This window comes from Chiloscyllium plagiosum, unplaced genomic scaffold (assembly GCF_037043375.1).
Source record: "Chiloscyllium plagiosum isolate Xiang-an unplaced genomic scaffold, Cpla_swu_hap1 HiC_scaffold_23, whole genome shotgun sequence".
NCBI lineage: Eukaryota > Metazoa > Chordata > Chondrichthyes > Orectolobiformes > Hemiscylliidae > Chiloscyllium > Chiloscyllium plagiosum.
In genome coordinates, this window is record NW_028270161.1 from 54,746,827 (window position 1) to 54,769,132 (window position 22,306).

Below are 22,306 nucleotides of genomic sequence, written 5' to 3' on the forward strand. Positions count from 1 at the left end.
ATGCCTAATTAAGAGTCAACCACATTGCTCTACATCTGAATTACCATTTGGGCCAGGTAAAGATGGCAGATTTCTTCCTTTTAAAAGGACATAGGGAAGCAAATAATTTTCCTTTTTTAATATATTTGCCAGTGGTTACATGGATGCACTATATTCCAGGTTTTTAAAAACTATTTATTACAGTGGGATCTGAACACACATCCCCATAACATTAGTGTGGGGCTCTCCACAACTAATCCAGTGACATTACCACTTTTCCACTGCCTCCCCTCCATAGCAACTGAACATATGTGGAATTTAAAATCTTTCCCGCCAGTTGGCCAGCCTGGAAAGACAATGGAGCCAGACTCTGCAATATACACTGACCTATATTTCAACTTTGCAGCAGCAAAGGAGAGAAGGTAAAATGAATTTGTGACAAAAAAAAGGAACATTTTCTCTCCATGCTGGTTTCTCCCATCATCCCCAAAAACAATGCATAGTGAAAAAGCAACTTGGGAAAATAATCATGAATGCAGAAGAATGCAAAATATCTCTCGACTCCACCATTGCTGCAGATACAAGTCAACAATTAAAATCGACTGTAGCCTCTGGTTTAAAATTAATGAAAGGACTTTTAAACTGTGCCATCTTATTTTTCCCTAGTCTGCATCACATTTTCTTTTTTAAAGAAAATAACTTACTATCTTTGTGTGTTTGATTATTATTTACCAGAAGAAAAAAGCTCTTCTTTTGCACTTAAGAAAGCTTTGTTAATTGGCTTTGAACTTACTAATCAAAAAAGTTGAAGTGGGGGGTTAGACCTGTGTAAATAAAAAAAAACTTGCGACTGACCAAAAAGAGTGTAAAAAAGACAGGGAAGTTAATTTCCCCTTCTTGTCTGCTCATAGCAACATTCAGAGCAAAGGAGGTGATGAGGAATTGATGAGAGATGTTTTGACACAAAGTAAAGAGCAAAGAAAATTACAGCATAGCAACAGGCCCTCCAAGCCTGCACCAATCCAGATCTTCAGTCTAAACCTGTCACCTATTTTCTAAGAATTTGTATGCCTCTGCTCCCTGCCCATTCATGTATCTGTCGAGACACATTTTAAATGATGCTATTGAACCCACCCCTACCACCTCCGGTGGCAACACGTTCCAGGTACCCACCACCCTCTGCATAAAGAACTTTCCACAAATATCTCCCCTAAACATTTCCCCTCTCACTTCGAATTGGTGACTAAAATGAAGTGTTGGTGTTTACACAGCAAAAAGGACCAATGATGAGAAGCCAAAGAATTAAGAAAATTGGCAGACGGCGGGTTGGGGGTGCTGGTTTGGTGAGAGATGACATTTTTCTTTTAATTAAACACAGATAATCTGGAACACACTACCTGAAAAAGGTGTAAGCAAGCAAATTCCAGGGGGATTCAATAATTTCAAAGGAGGGAAATTGATGCATAATTGAAAAGAATTTGTTTGTCGGGCTATGGGTCATGAGTGGCAGAGCTACATAATAATTCCCAAAGAGCCAACTTTTATTATGCCATAGTATGTATTGTCCAGCTTTTTTTAAAAAAAGGTTTTAAGTTAGAGGTGTGTAGCTGTCAATTAAAATCCCAGCTTGTGAGGTCTTGGTGCTTTTGTTTTAAAACAGTTGGAACAATAGACGCAGCCTGAATGAGTGTGGTCAAGCTCCCACAGAACCAGAATTTTTATCTTCAGGTTTTCAATAGCAGTTGTGATCTTGAAGCTGGGTGGAAGCTGCAGTACATCTCTCTCTCTCTCTCTCTCTCTCTCTCTCTCTCTCTCTCTCTCTCTCGCTCAGATGTTTTCTTGATGCTTTCTTTTCCTTCTGGACTGAGGTACTGCCTGTGAGACAATATTTTTCTGAACTTGCCTTTTGCCAAGGGTGTGTTTATGGGATGTTACTATATTGGAACAGTTACTGTTTAGTGGTAAAGTAATCTACTATTCTGTTGAGCTTTGCAACAGAGCTAAGATATTACATTTTCTTCTTTTTGTTATATTTAACTATAGTGTATGAATAAAGTGCTTAACATTGAGTAGTTTGACCAATCGAGTTGTATCTGGAATGCAACACCTTAAAGATACCTCTAAAATAAGAAAAAGTTAGGATCGAGACTATCTTTTGAATATATTTTGAGGGAGTTTGGTCTGGTCCATAACATGGTACAGGGGCAATGACCTGGACTGCCCTCCTTGTTGTATCATTCTAGGATTTGCTCCAACTCCTATGGATGAGTGGTGTTTTATACCTTAAATTAAATGCTTTCAAATTCAAAGCCACAGCATGGTTTGAGTGTACTTATGTTAAACAGCTCCCAAGACAACCTTTTATTGCATTTATGATATTGGTTCAGTCATAAAGATCCAGACTATTAGGAATAGGTCATAGTGCAAACATCAGCTGATACTCACATCATGTTGGGAGTAAGAGGTACCATGTGTTCCCCCTGTAAAACCCTGGGATTTCTTTTCAAACACTTAAAATTAAAGACCCTTCATATAGCATTTTGCTTCCAAACCTTTGGACTCCCCGTAAACTGAATTCTTCCATTCATCCATACTCACTTGTTCCTGTTGCTGCTTGGCTAGTTCCATTTGCTGCCTCTGTTTCTCGATCTGTGAGGCTGCTAGTTTCTTCTGTTCATCATGAGCAGCCAGCAACTGTTCACGCAAGCTTGTCAACTGATTGATCATCGCCATGAGCTGCCGTTCTTTCTCTGCTAGACTTTCTGGTGTCCCTGTTAAAAAGAAAAAAAATGGCAGCAGGGGGAAGAGAAGAGAAAAAGGGGGAAAAAAAGCTTGTGATTGTTGTTGCATGAGGGACAAGTAAATAGAGAGAAGGTGCAATTGGAAAGCACACAGCATTTGACCATTCAAAACAACAGCAATTATCCCAACGCCCTTCGCTTTATATGCCTAAACTTCTGTTAGTCATTCAACTTAGCACCCTTACACCACTCAACACACTAGAATGGCTGGAAGTTTATCCAAAATTGTTGTTCCATTGCTTAACATAATGATAACCAAAGAAGTTTTTAAACGACTGGACATTTTTTAAGCTCTTTTCAAACCAATGGATGTTTATGAAAGTGCCGGGTCCCTTTATAATCGGATCTGGTTGACAATTGTTTTTTTGGATACAAAGCTTTTTTCTGTTTTGAGGCTTTTTTGGCACTTACAATTGTCTTATATATTCCAGAAGATTTGGAATTAACTTGTTCCATTACACACAATTTTTGAAAATGATACCAATTAACATTCTGTATTGGGAAGTCACAGCAAGCTATTTCTGAAGACGTGCCGCGGAAGGAGATGTACATGCCGGAATCTAAAGTAGGCTTGCAGTACTCAAAAGGTTAATGGAGAATAATTAAAAACATTACACGAATCTTCATTTTCCATTCAGCCCAAGTGACACCAGTCACCTCCAGTCATGTTATTATCCCTCATCACCACTGCAGCACATGTAGCTGTTTAGCGATCTATTTAATTATGATCAGCTTAAAGGGGCGCTGTCATAAAAAAACTTCTAGTTTCTGAAATGACAAGCCAAACCATACCGAAATTAGCACTTTAGTGTTGAGTATTAAAAATGCAAAGCAGAGGTCTGTCACATGTGGGAGAGAGGACTTGCACATGTATAGCGCCTGGCACATGTTACTAAACATTCACAGAGAATAGAGCATTTTTGAAGTGGGTTGCAGGGAACTGTGGCAGTCGACTCTCGTGCAGCAAGATCTTACACACAACCAAGAGAAATGTGGTCTGATAATGGGACTTCTCCTACTCATCTGCCCATTCTTCTGAAGTTACAGAGGAATCTCTGTGAAGGTTCACTCCCACCCTTTACCTCTCTTGTATCTTTGCTTTTTTTTTAATGTGGGTTAGTGAAAGAGACATGAGGAGAACTTCACGACTTTTCTTACAATGGGGTGGAGGGATCTTTTAGACTACTTGGTGAAGCCGGCAGAGCCTTGGCACAATGGCGCATCTGCAAGATGGTGCCTCCCAACAAAGTAGCACCATCCAGCAAAATCACAGGAATGGAGCCGTAACCCATAACCTACTGTCACAGAAGTCTAGGTGTCTGGCTCATGACTGCTGTCAAAGAATCCACAAGAACTCAAACATCATGGGGCGGCACGGTGGCGCAGTGGTTAGCACTGCTGCCCCACATCACCAGGAACCTGGGTTTGATTCCAGCCTCGGGCAACTATCTGTGTGAAGTTTGCACATTGTCCGGGTGCTCCAGTTTCCTCCCACAATCCAAATAGGTGCAGATTAGGGTGAATTGGCCATGCTTAATTGCCCACAGTGTTCAGCAATGTGTAGGTTAGGTGCACCAGTCAGGGCAGATACACGATAAAGTGGTGGGGGGATGGGTTTGGGTGGATTGCTCTTCGGAGGGTCAATGTGGACTTGGGGCCTGTTTCCGCACTGCAGGGATTCTATTCTATGATCGCCCATAATGTTTTGCTTTTGAAGAGTTTCAAAGTTCAACAACAATTAATGCTTATTATGTAAAAATGTTTTCAATGCAGTGAAACACCTAAACGCGCTTCACTAGTTATAATTCAGTGGAGGGGGGGGAAATCTTGAAACAAAGAAAAAAAGGGAAGACTTTGGGGAAAATGGCAATATTCACCAACGCAGTAACTTTTACGAAGAGATTTAGATCTGGGGGAGGGGCAGTTAGCGGTGGACGTAAGTGAAGAGGAAGAGAGGATTCAATGAGAATGAATTCACAAAAAGAATTTAATGCATTTATTCATTGTATAGGTGAATCTTGGTTGGTAAGACCCCAGTCTGACCTTTAGTATGTTAGGGGGGGTGCAGGTACAACACTGCCTCAGAGTCAGAGGATCAGGATGGTTAAGATCGGGTCGGGCGTTCCTCAGTCAAGTGCTCTCCACTGATCTGTGTTGATGCCCAATTAGAAGGCGGCCAATGCTGGCCATGATGCATGCTGCAGTTGAACAGCTTGCCAACATTGATTAGTTCTGGTAGCATGGTGGCTCAGTGGTTAGCACCGCTACCTCACAGCACCAGAGTCCCAGGTTCAATTCCAGCCTCGGGCGACTGTGTGGAGTTTGCACATTCTCCCTGTGTCTGCGTGGGTTTCCTCCCACAGTCCAAAGATGTGCAGGTCAGGTGAATTGGCCATGCTAAATTGCCCATAGTGTTAGATGCATTAGTCAGAGGGAAATGGGTCTGGGTGGGTTACTCTTCGGAGGGTCGGTGTGGACTGTTTGGGCCGAAGAGCCTGTTTCCACACAGTAGGGAATCTAATCTAATCACGACGGCTAAGGAGCTGACCACTTCAAGAGAAGGGCAGCTGCAATATCAATACATGGACGTTAAGTTTGCATTTCTTCAAACCTTTCCAAAGTATAATAAACTCAAGTGAGTGCTGCCATTTATTTTATTTGAAAGTCCTGCTTTCACAGAAAACAAAATGCCCATCTTGCAAGCCAGGAATTCCTGACAATAGCCTTTTTGTGATCTCTTTATATTTCTTTCACATTTCCCTCGCTACTGCTCGCCTATCTGGGTGCTATTCTGTTTATGCCACTCTTGGCTGCATCCCCTGGTGGCGCTGGTACAGGAATCCTGGGCAGAAGGCGAGCTGGCCCAGCCTGACCTCACAAGACGGTGCAAGTGAGAACCATCTACCCCCCTGGAGGGCAACTTCCTCAACAATAGACAATGACTGTAACTGTCACGCATTGGAAATGAACTGGTGGCTGTCTTAACAGCTCACTGAGGAGCCGGGCCCTTTAGATGTGCGCTTGAAGGGACTGCAAATATCACAGCAGAAAAAAGCAGCTCTTTCAAGGCTTTACTGCTGGTTTTCCTCACCTAGCACATAGAAGGTAGACCACAGTGGTTCGAGCTCCGCTCATGTGAGAGCGGTAGTAATGATCTCCAGCAGAACATTACAGAGATGCGAGAGATTTATTGCTCTTACATATAGGTTTTCCATCGAGTCAAAAGGCGCAACAAAAGTCTCCCAGCTGAGATTTGAAAGGAGCCAGCAGTCCCCTATGAACTCAGATAAAGCCACTGCAGTTCTAAAATGTTAAATGCTTTTAAGGCTATGAGTCCAGTCGACAACTCACTCAAGATAGCAACTCCCTCTCTAAATAAGAGAGGGTTAAGACTTAATGTGCGAGTCAAAATATTAGTTATGGAAAACGCTCTCATTACACATTAAGCTGATGAGGGGTAAATCAGTGGGCATTTTAGCTTTAAATTTAACATATCGGCATAGTCTAGACTGTGATGTTCTCGATTTCTTTGCACAATTGGCATTTTGTTTGTTCTGCTGCCTCTGACCTCAACAAAACAGGACATGCAATCTGGAAACAGTACATTATTAAAACATATTTATAAACAGTAACTGTGTCTTTGACAGAGACCATTACTGGAATTACCACTTACTGTTCTCTAATGAATGGTGACAAGCAGAAACCACAGAACAGGTCTCAGACTCGAGATATATATATATAAAAACTAACTTTGTCATCAAAATTGCTGTACAGGACTAAAACTTCCCACATATGACATGACACTGCCTTTATTTGGTGTGTAAAATAGAAGATACAAAATTAGGAGGCTTGACAGAAATATCTTGCTATTAAAAGATATTTCCAGCCGGCTGCGCCGACAGTTCAACTTTCTTCAAAACACACAAGTAAAAGAAAAGTATCGAATCATTTCTAACCATTCAGAAACAGCGGGGAGAGCATGCAACAAGAAACTGGATTGATAATTTACCCAACCTTTAATCTCCCCGATATTTCCCGAGCCCATGGCTAAAAGCTTGTCCTTCCAGTCTGTTGATAAGAGCTTCTCGATACTGGGCGTTTCTACAAAGGGGGGGGGGGGGGGAAATGTACAGCAAACAGAAAAACAAAACACAAATTAGAGCTATTTCATCTGTCACAAAAATGCATGCGTGGTCTTTGTGTTATCTTTTTTATCCCGTCTCGCTGCATGGGTTAAAAATGTTTAACAACCACACAGATAAGAATGTACGGAATCGCCTTTTTTTTTAAAGCAAAAATTAATACCCTTACCGCAAAAAGTAATTGCTGTCAAACAGGATAATACGTGACACAGGAGTTAACGGGCAGCGAAATGTAGAGAGAGAGAGAGAGAGACAGAACACACACACACACACACATCACAAGATTTCAACAATTTTACAGATGCGTTCGGGACAATCAGAGGCCCAGCATAAACACAAAACCAACAGCAGATAAGAACTAATCCTACTCAGTTTATTACCACGAATCAAAGAGTTGTAAAGGCGACAAGTAAAGCGGGTAGGGACTGGGTTGCATGTAGGGACAAGTCCAGTGAAATCACAGTCATTTTATAAGCAACATTCTGATCAACAGAGGCAAGAAATCCAGGTAGCACAAAGCAACATTCCTCATTTCTCATGCACAGAGGAGATCGGTTTCACTGCTTATCAGCAGAGGAGTTAACACGGTGCCAATTGCTGGGGCTTCCACACACAGAGAAGTTAACTGCTTGCTTCTCTGAGACAACTTTCCTCGTTCAATTTTCCAGCCCCCTTTTTTTTTTGTGTGTTTCTTCCAGCATTAAATTCTTAAATGGACTCTGCCCTGGACGGCAGCACACCAAAACGAGATCTTTGAAGAGCTTGTATGACTCGGTGAGCTGTTCTCCACCAGATATTACGAGGAGCAGTCACTAGTGTTGTTTTACAGCTGTCTGGTCGCCACCCCTATCATAATCTCAACAGGTGCTATTGGATACCTAACAATGGCTGAGGCTTTTAAAACGCTGCTCTGACATTGAAATGGTACAACAAATGGGCATTTCTCCTCAGGTCACTCACTGTCTGCATAGTAACAGGATTCACTTTTATTTATCAACATGCTACAATATCCCCAGTTTTGCTTGTAAAAATATATTCTTAAAATCTTGAATGCATTTCAACTTTGGATTCAACGTTAATTCATGTTTTCCAATTTTTTTTTTGTTCTATACAGTGGGCACCTCCTAAAAAAAAAAATCAGCAGCATCAAGTCTTTTGTGCATGACGGGCACGAACATTGGAAGGATAGCCAGCAATTCCCTGCTCATTGAGGAATTGTGTTCGCAAGAAGTTAACAGATCACAGAACTGAAATGCAAAACAAGGCCGTTATTCATCAATTTTATGCACCCAATCAAGAGCTTCCAAAGCAAGCTCCACAGCCTAATCTCGAGGTATCAGGGTGGAAATTAAAGATTTGCCTGCAAGTCAATGTCTTCTTGTGTGCTATTAAATACTACATCAAAAACACTTCATACAATAATTAAAGCACACTTCAAAAACTTAATTAGTTAGAAGGTCCATCTATACACAATCAAAGCAAGATTGATAAAAGAAACATGTTGTCTCATTTTAAAAAGATCAACCAGGTCAGTCCTTGACCACATGGTCTTAATTTGTATCTTAAGAGGTAGCATTCAACATAAGACAGACTGGATTTAAACAGAAATTCAAAGTGCTTGCAGGAGTTTGAGGGAACGAATGAATGATTTCTATCAGAATGGCGCTGATTAATACAGTAAACAAAGATTAACCAAAGATTCAAAACTCTATAGACACATATTATAGGCAAACATTCATATAAATAACTACACACACACACAAACACATTCAGATTTAAGCATTTTCCATTATCAGGTTTGGAGTTGGTTCACAATAAATTTCCTTCTCTTTCCACCTTCACCTCAGTATGTTTCCTGACCCAATCAAAATAAAAGGCCATTGCATGGACCTTCTTGGTCTTCCCCCTCCTCCCCTGCTATCCGCTCACCACAAGCCACCCTTCCTCCCCCCCCCCAATTATCTCATATTTGTGGAGCTGGTCGTAGGCATTTCACAAATCAGAACAAGTCAACCCCGTTTTGTAACAAAAGGACTACTGTCACACAGCCAGTCTCAGACATGGTGAAAAGGAGCCCACAGGAAAAAGGCAGGCTCCACTTTTTAAAAGGTTTTTTTTTCTGCTGAGCACAGTCGCTACATTCACTCCAGTTGGCAAAGCCAGCTCACTGTTCCTGGCTTGAGCTGTGAACAGGGCTCGGGATTGAATAACCAATTATACAACCACTGGCTGAGTTTATCCAAGGTTTTGCAAATTGTAATAATAGTACAGTATTCCCAAAACGTTTCATCCCCTTCCAGACATGGTGTCATATCCCATCACGCTTAATTTACATTTTACAACATAATATACGTTGAATATCTCACAGCAAAATAATACAATCACTTATTTTTGTTGAACAGGTTTAAGAAACAGTGAGGTTTAGTCTTGGGTTCATTTAAGACCGCATTAATTCAATATTATATTTCCTGTCCATTCCCTTGTTAGTTTAAACTGTAACCTGTGCTAACTGAGGGAAATGCATCACCAACTTTAATTCTTGCTCTTTTCCATCATCAGTCATTCTCAAATGATTTGCATTATTGCAAAAATTGTGCTCCAAGTCCTGGTTAGAAACAACTGACATTTTATTTTTTTTAAACATGGAGGAGATTAACAAATGTCGCTAGTCACAAAAAGGAACACTAATAGTTGCCGATGTGCTCTCTTCAAGGCTGAAATTATTTCTCTCACCACAAACAATTCTCAAAGCTTCAATTGCTGATTGCAAACTTCAAGGATCACAGCAATATAACAGCTTCGTCTGAGAGGGGATACCTTCAACATATGCCAGTGTGCCAGTGTACTCGGCATTTTCACCTAACCTAACAAAATGGAATCTTATTCCACAAAACAGGCCATTCAACTCATCAGGTCTACACTGGCCTTTCCAAAGTGTTGTCCAATCTAGTCCCAGGTTTCCCTCCATAATCCTGCACATTAGTTCTCTTCAAATAGCTATCCATTGACCGTTTGAAAATCCCAGATCATAACAACTTGCTGTGTGAAGATATCTCTCCTCATTTCCCCTCTAGTTTTCTTGCCAATTATTTTAAATCTGTGCTCTGTAGTTACCAGCCCAGAGGAAAGAGCATTTCCTGATTTAGTCAATCAACATCCATCATCATTAATGACACCTCTATTAGCCCTTCTCTGTTTGAAAGAGAACAACGCCAGTTTCTCCAACCCCTCCACATCATTAAAATCCCTCATTCCATCTATTTTTCTGGTAAATCTCCTCCGTACCCTCTGCATACCTTGACCTCCTTGTGACTAAAACTGGGGAACATTACTATACAGACACTTAACCAGTGCTTTGTTCAGGTTCAGCCTAGCTTTGCTATTTTTATATTTAATGATCCTGTTAATAAAACCTTTCAACATGTTCTCTTAACCTGCTTGTTAACTTGTCCTACTATCAGTTAAAGATTTGTGAATTTGAGCTCCTAGATATATTTGCCCTCACACTCCATCAAAATAGTGATATTTACATCATACTACCTCAGCATTTGGAATCCCTACAGTGTGGAAGCAGGCCATTTGGTCCACATTGACCCTCCAAAGAGCATCCCATCCAGATCCACCCCATTCCTGTATTCCCCATGGCTAATCCACCTAACCTACACATCCCAGAACCTTAGGTAATTTCTCATGGCCTAACGTACACATCTTTGGACTGTGGGAGGGAAACCCCTCAGACACGGGGAGAATGTGAAAACTCCACACAGTCAGTTACCCGAGGGTAGAATTGAACATGGGCTCCTGATGCTGTGAGGCTGGTGGACTTCACCAGTTTCCTCATTTCCCCTCCCCCCACCTTACCCCAGTTCCAATCTTCCAGCTGAGCACTGTCCTCATGACCTGTCCCACCTGACAATTTCCCTTCCCACCTTTCTGTTCCACCCTCCTCTCTGACACAAATCTTTAACTGATGGACCTCCTCTCCATCCCCACCCCCATTCACCTATTGTACTCTTTGCTACCTTCTCCCCAGCGCCACACCCCCCTCCCCCATTTATCTCTCCACCTTGGAGGCTCCCTGCCTCTATTCCTGATGAAGGGCTTTTGCCCGAAACATCGATTTTCCTGCTCCTCGAATGCTGCCTGACCTGCTGTGCTTTTTCAGCACCACTCTGATCTAAACTCTGGTTTCCAGCATCTGCAGTCCTCACTTTTGCCCAGCAGTGCTAACCACTGAGCCACCATGCTGGTCCAAAGTTCATCATTTCTTATCTGCATTACATTGTTGAAGATGTTAAGGTCTCACTAATGAAATGCAAGTGTCTTAGATTGGGTCTCTATTTGAGGTCAAAGTTATGGCATTTTGCAATCTGTATACCAAACAAGAAAAAGACAGAACTTGAATTTACATTAACACCCTTTCATAACCTCAAGACATCCCAAAGCACTTTGCAACCAATGAACTGCTTTTATGAAGAGTGGTCACTGTCACAGTGTTGGACAAACACCAGCCAATTTGCATACGGCAAGCTCCCCCACACACAGCAAAGTGAGAATGATTTGATAACCTGCTCTTTAACAGTTTTGGCCAGAGGATAAATATCAAAGAAACCAGCAGAGCTCCACCTTTTACATCTTTTGACATCTACCAAAGTGGGCATATGGTCTCTTGGTTCAATGTCTCATCTGAAAGACAGATACAAGACTCCCTGGAAGGGACTATGATGTCCAGTTAGATGGGTGTGCTCATGTCTCAATATGGGACTTCAGACTCCGAAACAAGAACTCCAACTGAGCAAAGGCTGACAGAAGATATAGAACATTGCACAATGAAATTCTAGATCTTCCTCCAGATGGGAAGTTACTGCCCACTTCTGGAGTCTATTGACTGATAAATTCATTCTTCTTGCCAATTGTACGGACTCGCTTTCTCCAGCTCTCCCCTCGCCTTAATCATGATGACCCTCAGGTTAAACCACCATCCCTCATCTCTCTCTCTCTCTCTCCAATGAAAGAGCAGTCCTATAGTCTGGGGAGACTATGGCAACTTCACTCACCAATCCTATGCTGAAACAGGCATTAAAGTGATAGATGATAGCACGCTCTAAGCATTGAAGAGACAGAAGAATAATCCCTTTTGAAATCCAATCTCCCATCAGTTGCTTAGCAGAATCCCTATCACTATTAAATTCAGGACTGATGTTTCTGATCTATACAGCGGATATCAAGATCAAAATACAAATTAAGCAAAACAATAGGCATGCAGGTTTAACACTAATCATTGCTGTTGTAGAAACAGCCTGGAGGAAAGTACATGATTTCATGCATCTACACAAGTTAATGAAAACTAACATTTATTTGATAGTGAATTCACTCAGTAAGTCTGAGTTGGTATGGCATTATGGACTTCTACATGCATATTTCCAGTCTGGAGCTGTGGATAGTGATGGTCAAGGTTCCAGCTTTCTTTCTATTATGTGGCTGACCAGGAATCTCCCGCTCTTATTCCCTGGTACTGATGTGCGTTGGATTAGCAGACTGTTCAGCCACGTTATGAACGAACCTTCCATGGTCATCAAATCATTCAGCAGGACTCGAACCAGATGCTTCTGAATTACAGGCAGGAATTCTAACCAATATTTATATAGCCTTGTTTGGGTTCTGACAAGACTCTTGAAGTGCAGAAGGAAGAGGCTCTTGAAGTGCAGAAGGAAGAGGCAGAGAATTGGAAGAGGATTACGCAAAGGAACTTCAGAACACAAGGCCGAGAAGCTGAATGGAGGAGATTGCACAAGAGGCCAGAGTTTGAGATGACAGCTCAAAGATTACAAGAAAAGTAAACAGCAATGTGATCAGAGGCACTGGGCAAAAAAAAGGTTAGCAATCATTCAAATTAAACTCAGAAGAGAGAATTCCAAATACAGTAGACAACTGGAACAAGTGGGAGGGGTGGTGGAATTAGCATCAGGGAGAATTCAGGGATTCCAGGGGTTGGTTGCTTCTGTGACCAGCAAATAAAGCACCAGATGACTTAAAGGGCATGCACCTCTTCTGAAGCAATATTCAAGTTTAACAGTCCCATTTAGAAAGTATCCAGATAACTGAAATGGTGAGGAAAATATCACTTCTATTAAAAGCCAAGAAAGGCACTTCAGACAACAATTGTACTTGTGTAGCTAGCTGCCTTATGTATCATACTGTTTTAAATTGGCTTTGTATTGCTGGTGATTATGTGTTTCTCTTTTCCTGTTGCTTTTGTCAAGGAATTTTGACAGAAAATTGCAGATTCGTTTAATCAGTATTCACAAAGTAAGCCCTGTGTGTATCAACAGAACAGCCTAATACAGAGAATTTATCCCCCTTTACGCAATTTGCTTTAAATATATGCAAATAAAACAACAGAAAGAGATTAAGGGAGCAGATTATTCCTGTCTTATATCCAGGAATATACCATTGTGAGACATTTTTACTCCTCGACTGTGATCCTGCTCTCTCTCAGGTCACAGGGTTAGTATGAAAACTCCATGGGTTCATTACTGCATCAGACATTGTGCCTGAACCTAACTGGACTGATTGCCTCAATACTAGCAGCTCTTGCAGGCATTTTTGCTCTAAACAAGTTTTTATTTAATTAAAGGGACATTTCGAAGGCCTCTATACACCATGGGTCCCAATTCAATTAAACAAGGCTTTGTCTGGTAATGTGCATGTTTCATTTTCCTCTTCCACTCATGATAAAGCAGAGTAAATCAGCAATATTTTGAATCGGTCACTGATGGATGAACAACTTGGCTTTATATAGCTCTTTTGTGCAGTTTAACAAGGCACTTTGCAGGAAGATAATCAAACAAAGATCAGACATGGAGCCAAAAACAGGTGACCAAATGCCTAGTCACACAAGTCAGTTTCTCTCTCTCTCTGACTCTCTCTTTCTACCCAGAAGTGTTATTACACACAACTGAGCCACCTTCCCACCACCAAAATCACCGTGACACTTTTAAAAACTAAAAAAAACACCACTGGTAAAAACACCAATTGAGCATTGACATGGAAAACCCATTATGGGCAATGCAAACCATCAAAGGGATTAAGAACGGTAGGAAGGGACTAAATCTAAATGGAGTTGGAGAGGGGAAATAAAGCACTGTATCCCCCACAGTGTCTCTCTAAAAGCACCGAGAGCATTGATGGACACCGTGCGCTCCTTCTCCAAAGACACATACGCACAAGTGTAACCACAAAGAGGGGCAGACAGTTGGTAGAGATAGCCCTCTCCACAGTCGGGCCTGTGCCCGAAACGTCGAATCTCCTGTTCCCTGGATGCTGCCTGACCTGCTGTGCTGTTCCAGCAATAAAGTTTCAACTCTCCACAGTCCGCACCTATTTATGGCCAGCCTGGGCAGACCCAGGAACAGATCCTCCGATCTGCCCGCAGTGGGTACCTATGATTCAGGAGCGTAGGGCTGAAGTGCGACCAAACACTCAACAAAAGGTTTCTCAAATAACTAGAAAGGGATATCCAAACAGCCGCAACCAACGATTGGACTCCACAGTGCCGCAAAATGAACAGTTGGGCTGGACGTCCGTGAACCGCCGCAATCTGTGGTTACAGGGGACTGCTGCGTGCAACACCCTCAACTTCAGGTCTCCCCGAGGGAAAATTCCCACATGGAGAGCTCTCCTCTGGGGATCCACACTGCCCGGGGGTAAATAGGCACGCCAAGGATTTTAACCACCTTCTTTAAGACGGAGGTGGGGGTGGGGAAGAGTTTGGGAAAAGAATCCCAGAAATGAAGCTCCAGTTAGCTGAAGGGACGGCTTGCAATGGTGGGTCAAGGAATTGAAGGGTGCAAAAGAGATCAGAGCTAGAGAAACTCACAGGTGCTAAGAGAAAATCCCCAATTTATTATTTTGAGTATGGTGCCTTGTCAGTTAATGCATGTTTAGTTGATCCATGAGTGATGTGCTGAGAATAGGGGCATCTAACTGTGGTCAGTTGGCCATATGCAGCCCATGGGCACTTGTTGAGTAGCTTACAAAACCAAGGCCATTCCATTGGCATTTGCAACCCCCAGGTCTCTGCAGACTCCCTGCTTCTATTCCTGATGAAGGGCTTTTGCCCGAAACGTCGATTTTCCTGCTCCTCGGATGCTGCCTGACCTGCTGTGCTTTTCCAGCACCACTCTAACCTAGACTCTGGTTTTCAGCATCTGCAGTCCTTGTTTTTACCTATTTAATTCATAAACACTGGTTTCTTCTGTTTGAATCTTTTGTGCCTTTTTAAAATTCATTTGTGGGACTTGGCATCACTGGCTGTGCCAGCATTTATTGGTGTTCCTAGTTGCCCTCGAGAAAGTGGGGGTGAGCTGCCTTCTTGAACCGCTGCAGTCCATGTGATACAGGTTGATCCACAATGCCCTTAGGAGGAAGTTCCAGGATTTTGACCCATCGACAGTGAAGGAACGGTGATAAATTTCCCAGTCAGGATGGTGAGTAGCTTGGAGGGGAATTTGCAGCTGGTGGTGTTCCCATGTATCTGCTGCCCTTGTCCTTCCAGATGGAAATGGTCGTGGATTTGGAAGGTGCTGTCCAACGATCTTTGGTGAATTTCTGCAGTGCCTCTTATACACACTATTGTTACTGAGCATTGGTAGTGGAGGGAATGGATGTGTTTGTGGATGTGGTGCCATTCAGGTGGGGGCTGCTTTGTCCTGGATGGTGTATCGAGGTTTAGAAATCACTGTTCATAACACCGTTATTTCACTGGTGGGCAAATTCCACATTATCAATAAAATACATTAGCAGCCATGGCCAGAGGTATATGCAAATAACTCCTTTATATTGGCTTAATAATGCTAATGATTATGTGTTTCACTTTGCATTAATTACACACAAACTTTCTTTCAGTCACACAGTTGTTGTGCAAAGGGCAATGTGTCTGGCTGAACAATAGATACAAATGGTGAGTGTACAAGTAAGGAATGATACAAGATGGTTGTGAAATTTCTAGCAAGGTTCCTAAAACAGGGATGAGCCCTCACTTTCTCCTAAAACAGGGATAGGAATCTTGACCTGATGAAGGGTGAACTAATCTGTGGAAAGAATATTTCAGTGACAAATTGGGCAACCTGTGGAACAGGGTCCTTTCAGAATTGGTAGAAATAATTAGGATTAATGCATTCAAATATAAATTAGAGAGGTTACTTCCAGAAAGTAATGAATAGGGATACAGCATGCAAGTGACTGAAACAGGATATGTGGTCAATATCACATGTTTGAGAGGAACAGGTGACTTTGGATCTCTGGTTCCTAAGCTCCATCAGTGGGGTTTACCTTATCTTGTTTCTGGGTCTGTTGTAGACTAATTGATAGAGAATTGATCACTGTGATCTGTCAACAACTTTATTATTGGTATATCATATGACTCCCAGGAAGGCAGAATGTGAACAAGAAAGACTTTGAACTTTTTTTAATCATCTAGCTATTTCCACAAAGCTTGAACAACCCTGACTTTAGCCATTTTTGTACAATGTCATATACTTCAGCCTACTCACACAGCTTTAGTGCAAATAGAAGGTCAAATTCAAGAAAGTTGTTCTTCTAGTGGGAAGGAGCAAAAGCAATGTCACAGTAACTTAGCAGAAACTGACAGAATAGTGATAACCTTCTGATAAAACTGGGTGCTCCGAGGCTGGATTTTCTTTTCAACTGAAATGGGGCAAAGAACAAAATAATATTTTGTAACAGCAAGGTAGATTATCAATGTTTCAACTTTAGACTTTTCCCTCTTCCAGTAAGATCGCCATCCCCTTTCACTGCAAGTCGTCCCTTCGTAAGCAAACAAATAAATACAACCCAAAGTATCAGATTCGACACCTGGACAAGTTCAATAATTTTGGTCATTTTCAGTAACTTCTTTCTGAATTGAATTTTGATGGTCTGCTGTTTGGAAGCCAGTTTCCACAATTCAGGTTTCCAGGAATCCCAGTTTGTACAAGACGGGAAAAACAGGATGTAAACCAGGGGCTGACCTGCAGAGACAAAAGTGCCTCTGCTCCAACCCTCCAAAATATAAACCAATCCAAACACGCCCTTGTGCTGGTTTGCAAAGAGTTTCGATACCCAAGAGTGGATGTGTATTATGGAAAGGAAATTTGAGGAGATTCCCAAAGGATATTAGTAACAAGAGAATTACTTAACTTCCAGAGTCTATTTGATTGGATCAGGGTTCATCCATATTTTCTAATGTAATTACCGTTGTAAGATATTGTTGGAACCACTTTGTGCACATTGAGTCCCCACAAACAGCTATAAAGATTTAAAATTTTGTTTCTGTGTGCTGTTGGTTGAGGAATAAGTATCGGCCAGGGTATTAACGGAGCATTTAAATAACATCAAGGAATTTCTTAGAGCCCTCAACTCAATGACACAACAGACCACTCTCCCTCACTATTGCACCAAGCTGCCAGCCGAGAATACATGCTCCTATCTCTAGAGTGGGGTTTGACCCATGACCTGACTCACCAATGAAAGTGCTGCCACTGAGCCAAGACCGACAGCAGATTTTCATTGACTTTTCTCCTATTGTAGAGCCAGACACTGTTATTGTACTTTGAGATTTACACCACGGCGCTAATTAAACCAAAGTTGGCAAAAAAAGGATCGGCATATGGCACTTAAAATGGCATGCCTCAGGTTTAGTTCTATGTGTGATTATTTGACATCCTTATAGTACTATTCCTGCTGCCAAAACAAAACGGCTCCTGAATCTGGTAGTCCAACAAGGCTGATTGTTCAGGGCGGATACACATTGACCAACAGTGAACTGCAAGTGGAACAGATTGACAAATATTTCAGATCTCTTTTGCTATTGATGAAATCTTTATGTTAAGCTTCGCAAGGCTGTATTTAAGTCAGGAAATGCAAATTCCCTGTGCACGCCACGAGACTTTAAACTGCATTTAGAGGCAACTCTCAGTGTTATTTAATATCATTTTGACCAGTCAAAAATACCGAGATGAGTGGCTGTGAACGTAAAAGAGCAATTAAATATTTTAGTTGTGATTCTGAAATGCTCAAGTCTTCCTTTGGGTGTGTTTCCTTTATCAGAACAATCTTTTTGCGTTTAATTTCAAAGAAACATTTGTTGACATAATTTTGGATCTTAACATTATTGTTTAAATGTTTACCATTGTGTTTAATTGCTTCCAAAAACCTGTTTACTTCTTTATCTCCTTGATATATCTTGATATTTAGCAGCAGTATCAAAATAAGTTGAGCATTGCTTTGTTGGTATGTCTGAATGCTTTTGATGAAACCTCAATTAGCCTCAGGTACAGATAGATGTATAGCATCAGTCAAAAAATTAAAGTGGAGACTTTTGATTTCTCTTTTATCATCACTTTAGTGAACTCATTAGGAATACACAAGTGGCCTTTGTCCAAGTCTTTGCCCCTCGCTGATATAGTTTCCCCCTCTCCTCACAGGAACAGGTCCTGGAGGAGCACGTGAAAAGACTGGTGACAGAGCATGTGTTAGACTTTTCACATTCTGGCTTTCAGGAAAATAGTCAATATGTTACAAAAAGAAACAGCAAATTGGCTGAGCTTACGTTCTCGCAACATTACAAAAAAAACAGACAGCAAATTCCGACCCTTTGATCAAGGCGCAAGCCCCATTTCTGAATTACCTCTCCTTACTTCGGCTGGGTTCCTCAAGCTTATTATAGCCAGCAGACTTAAGAAAGTTGGCCTGCCTGCAGTCAACAGAATCTCAACCCTCTCTTTGGAGGACGCATCAGAATGTGAGCAGTCACATTTATCACACTATCAACTCAGCCTGTTAAGAGTAACTGGTCAGGGGACGAAAATTGTTAAAAATTGAAAGCGAATGGGGAAAAGGAATGTCAAGGAAATGGTGGATTACAAAGTGCAGAATAGAAAAAAGTTATGCCAGCCCTTGATGTCCTGATTAGATTAGATTTCCTACAGTGTGGAAACAAGCCCTTCGGCCCAACAAGTCCACACCGACCCTCCAAAGAGCAACCCACCCAGATCCTCTGACTAATGCACCAAACACTATGGGTAATTTAGCCTGGCCAATTCACCTGACCTGCACATCTTTGGACTGTGGGAGGAAACCGGAGCACCCGGAGGAAACCCACGCAGACACGGGGAGAATGTGCAAACTCCACACAGACGGGTGCACGAGGCCCGAATCGAACCTGGGACCCTGGTGCTGTGAAGCAGCAGTGCTAACCACAGAGCCCAATGGTGCATTTTTTGAAGTGCGGTCACTGTGGTAACGTAGGAAATGTGACAGCCAATTGATGCATAGCAAGTTTCCACTAATAGAAACGAATCAATGGCCAAATCATCTATTAGATATGCTGGTTGTGGGATGGGAGTTACACAAGGAGAACTCCTCCACTCCATCTGACTCCGAAGTTTGCAGCAGGATTTACTGGATCGAGCTCCACTATTTTTATTTATGAGCCTCCTCCTAGACATGCATTTCTGTGAAAGTTGGGGGGGGGGGGGGGGGGGGGAAGCGAGGAATGGTTGATAACTTGCAAGAGTTCAACCCTAAATAAATTTACAAAGACATCTGTTTAAATGCTGATGATGGCTCACAGATAAATCGTTGTGGAAATTCCCCAGTTCTTCATTAGAAAAAATATAATCAGATCTCAACTTGCATTTATAAAGTACCAAAGGAAATGGAGGGTGCTTCGCAGGAGAGTCACCAAACAGAATTCAAATCACAGGATCCCCACAGAGCGGAACTAGGCCCTTCGGCCCAACAGGTCCACACCAACCCTCCGAAGAGTAACCCACCCAGACCATTCCTCTACCCAATAATTTATCCCTGAGTAGTGCACCTAACACGAGGGGCAACTCCACACAGACAGACAGTCACCTGAGGGTGGAATCAAACCCGAGTCCCTGGCGCTGTGAGGCAGCAGTGCTAACCACTGAGCCACTGTGAAGTGTGAGGATGAAGCAACCAAAAACTTGATTGAAGAGGTTGGTCTTACAAAGGTCTAGGGGTGAGACGTATAGAGGCAGATGACAGAGCCTCAGATGTGTTGCAAGTCTCCAGAACCCACAATCTTGCAACACAAATGCAAATGCTATGACTGGACCATTGCTGTACAAACACATCAAAAAGGGCGGTGATTTGAACACAATGAAGGGCAGTGCGAGGAGATGGCTCATATCCAGCCACTCTGCTCCCAATCTTTTTTTTTGGCCATTTTATTAAACAATAAAGAACTTTTGAAGAAAGATTCCTGTCAGACATTTTCAGGGTGTGAGGAGGTTAGGGTCTTAATAACATGTGCGTGTGATACTTGCCCACCCCATTCCCATTCATGGCAAAGGTATCTACTGGCTTTTACTAAAATTATTAGTTATCCAGTGGAGTTTTAAAACTGGTCGTCAAAAAAAAAGCTTAACTTGCTAGCTTGCTTCCGCAGCCGATGTTTTATGTAGCAGTGTGTAGCACATTTGTGACACATTAACTCAGAACAGAAACCCCCCACAAATGCTGTGACACTGTTGGGCTTTGATGTTTGCAATCTGTAATTAGCAATGGAGCTGGGAGTGTCTGCAGTGAAAAGGGTTTGCTTTTGTGTGGAAGGGAACCAACCGTATGACCACTGCTTCCATTCCACTGTCTTTCATCCCGACCTTCACAAACTGGCAGAAACAAAATCAGTGTCAATTTATTTGCTACCAAATGGCAACCTTTCGTTCCAGAGTGAGAGGTGGATGCGGCAGCAATTGTGAGTAGCAATGTTCAAATTGTGACATTTGAGCTATGAAAGAAATCACAAATAAAAACATTGTGAAGCTGCGTTATCGTCATGTTTCCGTGATCTTAGGACATCCTTAAGGACTTTATACGAAGTACATTTTCAAATATAATTCCCAGCATTAGGAAGGACAACTGCTCATTTTCAGAGTTAAGTGATCATTGTCCATTATTCGATTCCTACTCACTGAGTCCCATCTTATGGGTTATTTCAATTCGATGTACCATGATTATGTAACTCAATAAAACACAGTTTAACACCATTTACCGGTCTTACTGTCATCTAGCTGCTACACTCCTACTGGATCCATGCCTCCAAAAGCCATGTATTCTACATTAGATTCTGAAGGATCTTGTACAAGCAGCGATGGTGGTACTTCTCCAGCACTTCAAGGTGTCTGCTACAGACAGTCCATGTCTCCGAGCCATATAGGAGGGCGGGAACCACTACAGCTCTGTAAACCTGAGCTTGCTGTCAGATCTGGCAAGACAGATGCACCAGCACCAGCGTCCTTAACCAGGCCAACATCCCCAGCGTCAAGGCACTGAAGACTCTTGATCGGCTGCAATGGGCTGGGCACGTCATCTGCAACACCACGAGACTCCCCAAGCAAGTGTTCTACTCCCAGCTCCGAAATGGCAGGCGAGCCCCAGGTGGACAGAAGAAGTGCTTCAGTGATACCCACAAGGCCTCACTGGTCATGTGCAGCATTCCCACAGACACCTGGGAATCACTGGGCCAAGACCGTCCAAAGTGGGGGAGGGGCATCCGGGACAGCATCAAGCACCTCAAGACTTTGCTGTCAGGACAAAGCGGAAGCCAGGAGAAAGCGGCAGAAAAAGAGTGCAATGCCACACCAACCTTCCAGTAACCACCACTTGCCTTAAGTATCACAGAGCCTGCGCTAGCCATATTGGTCTGTATAGCCACCTACAGACTCACCCTGAGAGTGCAGGAGAGTCATCTTCGTCTGCGAGGGACCACCGATGATGACGCTAGATTCTAAAGCCTCTCAGTAACTGTTACCTCTCACAATATCACTGGACAATGTTGACATGGCAAGGTCTTTCAATCAAACAGCCATTGTATTACCTCATAGGATTAACTGTTCTCTCCATTCTCTACCAACATTTCTAACTCTCTTCAGTGACACCAAAACACTGTTCTTACTAACTTCCATGTAACGATACAGATCCCAGCAGATGAACACAGAGAAAGGCAGACTTGTGAGAGAGCAGCAGGGGATGGAGGGGTAAGTTGACTAGCTCATTGTCTGAGGAAGGGCACTTAATATTCAGAGAGAACTTGTGGGGGCTCAAATCTAAACAGTTACCAGTGAATGCTATTTTAAGTAATTTGATATCACACTTAGGAGCGAAACGTTCCACCTTGTGCATACAGGCCTTGCTTTAATAACAGTCTTTTTCACTCCATGACTGCACGCAGTGTTGCAAGTGTCAACTTGGCTCAGCTACTAAGTACAGTTGCCTGTACAAGTCACGAGGATTGTGGGTTGGAGCCCCACTTTAGGGTTTTAGCCGTATAATCTAAACTGAGACACAACGAAG

At 42.4% G+C, this 22,306-nt stretch overlaps 1 protein-coding gene across 9 annotated transcripts in view; it reads right to left on the reverse strand.

The window, feature by feature from the left end:
• The window catches only part of sox5 (SRY-box transcription factor 5), a 375,057-nt gene that overhangs the window by 194,710 nt on the left and 158,041 nt on the right, over nt 1-22,306 (reverse strand). For 8 of the 9 annotated variants that reach the window (XM_043713397.2, XM_087999687.1, XM_043713395.2 and 5 more), the window contains 2 exons: nt 6,795-6,881; nt 2,578-2,750 (listed from right to left, as the gene is read on the reverse strand). In XM_043713397.2, coding sequence (XP_043569332.1) covers nt 2,578-2,750; nt 6,795-6,881 — 260 coding nt within the window. Of the gene's footprint in view, nt 1-2,577; nt 2,751-6,794; nt 6,882-7,091; nt 7,339-22,306 lie in introns of those variants that run through there. The other variant, XM_043713398.2, reaches the window with a different exon arrangement.